The 7,217-nt window shown below is 39.2% G+C and overlaps 1 protein-coding gene across 1 annotated transcript in view; it reads left to right on the forward strand.

Moving 5' to 3' along the window:
* Positions 1-7,217, forward strand: part of LOC116532471 (olfactory receptor 1L3-like) — a 27,780-nt gene that overhangs the window by 20,278 nt on the left and 285 nt on the right. The window contains 1 exon segment of the mRNA XM_032251639.1: positions 7,210-7,217. This exon segment is cut by the window's right edge and continues 285 nt beyond it. Coding sequence (XP_032107530.1) covers positions 7,210-7,217 — 8 coding nt within the window.

Consider the following 7,217-nt stretch of genomic DNA (forward strand, 5'->3'; position numbering starts at 1 on the left):
GTGCCACTCTGACGGTGGGCATTGATAGTAGGGGAAACCGCATGGGTGGGAGCAGGAGGTATGGGAATTCTCTGCACTTTCTGATCAATTTTTCTGTGACCTAAAATTTCTCAATAATAATAATAATGTATGTTTGAAAGAAATAAAAACAGAAAAAATAAATATTTATCTAAAAGTTGTCATTGCTGTGACATTTATATGTAATGAGGACAGTGTGGGTTAGTGAGGCTAAATACTTTACCCAAATTCACCCATTTAGTAACTGGAAAAACTGGAATTCAAATATAAGCAGACTGGCTTAAGAAATTGAAGTAGACCAGGTGAGGTGGCTCATGCCTGTAATCCCAGCACTTTGGGAGGCTGAGGTGGGTGGATCATCGGAGGTCAGGAGTTTGAAGACCAGCCTGACCAACATGGAGAAACCCTGTCTCTACTAAAAATACAAAATTAGCCGGGCGTGGTGGCAGATGCCTGTAATCCCAGCTACCCGGGAGTCTGAGGGAGGAGAATCGCTTGAATCCAGGAGGCGGAGGTTGCGGTGACCCAAGATCACACCATTGCACTCCAGCCTGGGCAACAAGAGCAAAACTCCATCTCAAAAAAAGAAAAGAAATTGAAGTAATAAAATGTTTAAGAAAGGCAAATGAAGCCAAAATAATCAAGGCTCAGTAAGGTTAAGTACTTGCAAAAGCTGCATAGCTCATAAGACACTGAGCGAGCATCCACACGTAGTCAGTCTGGCTCCCAGGCTGGTACCTTAACCCCTTTCCCACAGCACTGCATGTGCGTCTGGATGCAGTCATACATGCAAACACAGAACCTCAGGGATGTCAGAGGTCATCACTTCTCCTTCCAGGGAGGCACACATAAGTGTAACACAGATCTGCACAAGAGTACATGCATGTACACAGAGTAGGCACACACATCTACACAGAGTATACATGTGCATGAAAAAGCACATTATATGGAGTGCACACATGTTTATGGAAACATATGTGCATAGGGTATACATATGAGCATGAACAAACCTCCACTTCTGCTACTACATGGCTCTAATTCCCTTCCCAGGTGTAAGAGACTACACCTCTGGAACCCAGGTTCCCCATAGTAATGTTCTTTACCCCTGGGAAGACCACAGGGCCAATCCCCTCAGTGCTCTGGCATGCATACAGGACAGGCCCCTGGATCTCCCTTTCCATCACTAATTCTCAGTGTAGGTGAAAAACTGTCACATTTCTGAGATTAGATCTGCATTTGAAGAGGCCTCCTTCTTTAGAGATTCAGAGCCCAGTTGTAACCCTCTGGCAGCCCTGAAACCTGTTCAGGCCTCTGAATCTCCTGTCACGCCCACAGGTAGGCAGACCGAGGGGTCTTTGGCAATGGGAACTCTGGAGTCAATATCATCATATAATCGTCTTCCTTTTTCCCGATTTTTTTCCTTCCATCTCAAAAACCAGGAAATATTGTCTCTATATATATTTTTCTTCTTGCTCGCTTTGATTAAATATCAGACATTTAAAGTACCTGTCCTATGCAAGACACTGTTGTAGTCACTAGCCCCTACCCTTAAACGGTGTAGCCCACATCCTGCAACCTGAGACCCACTGAGTTATCTCCTCCAGGGAAACTGAGTTGGCAGAGGAACAAATAAACAAGAACGTTTGGACAATAAAGACATCGAAAGCACACACTTGAAGCTGGAATCTACTACCATCGCTGTGTGTCCTTAGGCAAGTCACTTCACTTCTCTGTACTTCAACTTTGGTACCTGTAAAATGGAACGTTGTAGAAACTAAATGACTTCATGTATATAAAGTTCTTAGAGCAGTGCTTCCATGTGTAAGTGCTATTTAATTTATACCCATTACATTACCATAATTGAGAATATCCATAGGAAGAAGCTGTAATAAAGTGGGTATCTCTAGACAAGAAACACCCAGATTTGTCAGCTCAGCTGAGGAAGAAAAGTTTTGTTTTCAGTAAATCCCATCTGAAGTACCTCTGGTGGACCCGATGGATACCAAAGGTATGTTGAGACAGAGTGAACGCAATTATTCACAAAAAGAATCTCAATAGGCATATTTTAAACATTCATTTGCCTAGAATCTAGAATTTTAAATTTGGGAAGGGCAAGGTAACTCACCTTAACATCATGCCATTATTAACACAGAAATGAGGCAGATTGCTATGGGATATGACTCCATGAACTCATGGCAGAGCTGAAACCAGAAACATGTCCCCTGGATCTGAGGGACTTCAAGTATCCAAAAGAGCTTTCAACCTAAACTAAGCAGGAAATGGGAAATTAGGCTGAGATACGACCTTCTCTGGAGCCAAGAGACAGGAGGTAAAGCTGCAATCTAATAGAGGAGTAAAAACTAGGCAGAAAAGATTTCAGAGAACTGAAAAGAGAAAAGCTCAACCTAAAAAGAACCTGCAGAATCCCTAAATGGAACATACCACTGAAAGGCGCTTATGCACCCAACACGGCCAATCTGGGTGTCTTACAGCTGGCAGGGAGGAGAGAGTAGAAAGGGAGAAGCTGGGTTTTCAAAAACACAGGTGCAGGAGAGATCCTGAGGTCAGGTCCTGGTGCTGTAAAATCAGAGAGCTGTTGTTGATGCAAGATCTGACAGGGCTGAGGTCCAAAGTCGCCTACAGCCTGTCCTCTCTGAAGGCAAGGAGGAGAGGAGAGGATATGGCTTTGTGAAATGGGAGGCAGAAGTGGGAGTAGAAAGGAAGGAAATAGAAAGAATTCCAATATGTAGAAGGAAAGGATAGAGTGGAAGGAGTGGGTCAGCAAGGAGGCTGAAGGCACTTGGCGGCAAGATGACCTCTGTTGGCCGAGGACACATGCTGTGGGCTTAGTTCTCGACTGCACATGCACAGATTGGGGAAGAGGTGTGATGGAGCAGTTTAAAGCATAAGCTGCAGTCAGCGTGCCCGGGTTTGAATCCTAGATACACCAGTCACCAGCTCTGTGACTTTCTGAATTTCAGTCTCCATTGCAAAGGGGTGAAGTAATGGTACCTAAAACATAGTGTTATTGTGAGAGTTAAATGAGACAAGGGATAAGGACAGACTCTGTCTAATGAATGCCAGCTGCATTTTTCCAGTTTAGTCACTTTCCATCTGTCTTTGCTCACTCAGGGAAGCGGAAGCACGGATAGTGGGTAGCTTTCCACCAGGGTACTGCCCACCCAGCGTTTTTATCCAATTTGGGAAGTGCATTATTGCTGCCAGTGTGTTCTCCCTGGTTTCATGTGGGCCAGTGGCTAAGAGAAGGACACTGCATAAATGATGAGTACACAAGCAAAGGAGAAACAATCTGAGATGACAAATGTCCACAATATGAAAATTCCCATAGAGAAAGATGAGAAGTATAGAAATAATCCACATTTCCCGTCTATCAAGGAAGAGAGTAAATAACTTTTCAGGTGAGATGATGTGATTTAAAAGGCTTAGAAAATCTCGCAGTCCCTTTTGGTTCTTCCCACCACTAACAAGACCCATCATTAAAATGTCATTTCTCTAGCTTATTGTGTGAGCAAAAATACTAACCACTTGTAGTAGGGTTTGACAAACTCTCACTCAACTGTCATTTGAGTCTCCAAATGACAGTGGCAGGCAGGGAAGAATAGCACACAAACAGAAACCAGCCCCCACCCCCCCACACCCCATCATCCTAATATATATGTACAGAACCGTAATGACTTGTCCAAGGCATGAGGAAGTATACAATGTTGTCAGATCCAGTTAAATGGGAAAGGGCTAAGTTACTACCTCTGAGAAACATTGCACTGATCTTAGAAACTCCAAGTTCAAGCCCAAAAGCAATCAAATAGCCCTTCACCCCCAGCAAATACAATGTCGCAGGAGCGAGACTGAGAGACACAGAGAAGAAAATGGGGAAAGAGTCCAGAGAGTCAAATAGATACATTTCCCAGGAGTAGGATGAAGGGTAGTTGTCTCAGGTTGTATCTATTAAGATTTTCAGTGTTCATAAATTCCACCTGTGCATTTCGTATCTCAGAATTACTCCACACTATAGAAATTCTCTCATGAGTGCAATACACACAAAAACATCCATTGTAACAGTCTGTGAGGGAGAAGCACTATGGATAGTATGACTCCAATACAATATATAGTGTGCATGTAGATCTATGGAGAGAAAAAGTTGTCTGGGAAATGAAATTGTACTGAACTTTCACCCTTTTAATTATAAAATTTATGTAAAAAATCATGTGTTCCTGCATGTTCTCACTCATAAGTGGGTGTTGAACAATGAGAACATATAGACACAGGGAGGGGACCATCACACACCAAGGCCTGTTGGGGGGTGGGAGAGCTAGGGGAGGGATAGCAGGGGGTGGGGGGATTGGGGAGGGATAACATTAGGAGAAATACCTAATGTATATGATGGGGGATGAATGCAGCAAATCACCATGGCAGGTGTATACCTATGTAACAATTCTGCACAATCTGCACATGAACCCCAGAACTTAAAGTATAATTTTAAAAAAAGAAAAAAAATCATGTGGTTATTATATTTAAATACAAGCAATATAATTTCACCATACACAAGAAAATGATAAATATGTGCAATAACACATATGTTAACTTGCTAATTTAGCCATTCCACAAGGTATACATATTTCAAAACATCATGTTTGCATGTGCACTATAGATACAATTTTTGTCAATTAAATAAATATATGTAACATAAAGTTAAATGTGGAAATTACTTCTCACTCCAACCCACTTCAAGAGGCAACCACATACACATAAACACACACCAAAATATATACAACATATAAGAAATACTTTTCTTTACAAAAATAGGATTATTCTATATGCATTGTTCTGCAACTTTTTTTTTGTCACTTAGTAAAACATCATAAAGAGTGGTATAATAGCGATGGCATTACTAGGCAACAAATGGCTTCGGCTCTGCTATAAGACTGCCTGAATTCAAATTCCAGCTCTACCACTTACTCATGGCAGGATCTGGTAAGTTACTTAACTTGGCTAAACTCTAATTTTTGTCTGTAAAATTTGAATAGTTATAGTGCCTATCACGTAGGATTTGGGGAAAATACAATAATTTTTTAAAACATGCAAAGCACCAAACTAGTATGTGGCATGTACTGAGTGCTAATAAATGTTGGCTAACATCAGCCATCTTATTTCTTTAGAGCGCGCATGCTACTGAGTAACAGGAATGCATCATAAGTTGTTTAGTAATTCACCTGCATGTGCATTTTGAAGTTGTTTCCTCTAGGGGTTGCTTTGTTTGGTAGGTTTGTTTGCTTGATGTTATAAGCAACACGTATTGTGTACTACACAAATATGACTACTTCTAAATGATAGAGTGCTATAAGTAGAACAAGTGGATAAAGAGATGCAGATTTTCAACTCTGACAGAGACTACCAAAAGTCTACACTGATTTACACTTTCAGTAAATATGAAGGTCTATTTTCCTTTGGATATGATTCCAAAAAATGTAGTGCCAATCTGATAACTTATTTTTATTTGTGGGTTACAAAGAAGTTTAGGCTTATTTTTTTCCAAATGTTCCAATTGTCATAAATAGCATTTATTTTATAGTTCATTATTTTTCCATTGCCATGAAATAAATCTTTATTATATGTTAAGTTTAATATAGATTATGATCTAAATATAGGCATATAGATATACAAAATGCTTTATATTCATCAATTTTTGCATTTTTCTCTATGTCTGTCATTATCTTACTGCTTTTCAATATACTGTGCTTTTATCTGGGGTTAAAGAAGTTTCCCATCATTATTCTAATGTTTCCAAAATAATGTTGTCTGTCTTTAACCACGTAATATTCCAGATGAATTTTAGACAATCTTCTCAAGTTCCATTAAAAATCCCCCTCAGGTCTTATTAGAAGTGCATTAAATTTTATTAATAAGAATTCATATTTTAAAATATAGTCTTCCTTTTAAGGAATATCATTCTCCACATATTCAGATACTCATTTTGTGACCTATTATAGTTTCTTCTGATAGGTCTTACTCATTCTTTTATATTTATTTTGTCCCTCAGGTTAATTTCTAAGTATCACTTAGACTTTCTTGCCATTATCAGTCGAAACCTTTTCCTCATTAGATTTGTCTAATACAGAAAGAGAATTAATAGTTTTAGTTTTACAATGTGTCTGGCCACTGGTAGAAAATTGCCATAGGTTTTAAAAGATTTTCAAATACTTATCTTGAATTTTTTGGTACACAACCATGCCACAAAAAAATGACATTTTCTTCTTTTTTAATGTCTATGCCTCCTGATTCTTTAGTTTCACCTTGTTATCGACTCAGTCAACCATCTCAGCAATGTGGCTTAGTAGTGGTCATAGGGCTATCTTTGCCTTCTCTTTCCATGATATTGATGGAAACAGGACCCTTACACAGTCTATGTTTTATAGTCCTGCAATATTTGAATGTTGAGAATGAGGACTTCATAGTTTTTTAACCAGAAAAACTAATATATTTAAAGAACTGATCTTGGTTACATAGGCTATTTCTGGGAATACTCTAATTTTAACTAGTATCCTTGGACCAAAAGATGATAATTAAAGTATCAGATCGTATTAGCCAAACAGAAATGCTTAAATAAACATTGGAAAGGCTTTTCTCTGAGGATGTAAGGAAGTCTTATCTGAATTCTGCAAGTACCAAGGAGCCTTGATAATTCTGCTGCTTAGTTTTGTTCTATCCCAACTACTACTACCATCTATGGACCTATGAGCAAGAAAGAACACTGAATGAGATAACTTCATTCATAGGGATTCCTTGTATGACAGCATCCTAATTCTAAGTAGAACCCAGCAACCTCTTCCTCTGGGGCAAAAAATAATAATAAGGCTAAGGAGATGGTCAAGAAACAACCTCAGAAGAATCTTTACAAAAGGAAATGAGAAGAACTCAAACAAATTAGGACACATAGAAGCTCCTATGAGCACATGGAAAAATTTTAGTTTCCAATTTGGAACACAGTTTGGCATCCTTTAACTTTTCCCTTATTGAATTTTACTATCTGTTTCTACATAGTCTCAGAATTAAACATTCTTTCAAAGTATACTAGGAGTGAGATTTTTAAGATAGATTTGAGATTGGGGAAGAAGCTGTCTTGGTCAAACTGCACTTTACATCTCTCCCAATGCTTCTCCAAACCCTATCCAGGAAGTCCA

The sequence above is a fragment of the Sapajus apella genome, unplaced genomic scaffold, assembly GCF_009761245.1.
Source record: "Sapajus apella isolate SASKATOON/1434 unplaced genomic scaffold, GSC_monkey_1.0 scaffold76, whole genome shotgun sequence".
Lineage (NCBI taxonomy): Eukaryota > Metazoa > Chordata > Mammalia > Primates > Cebidae > Sapajus > Sapajus apella.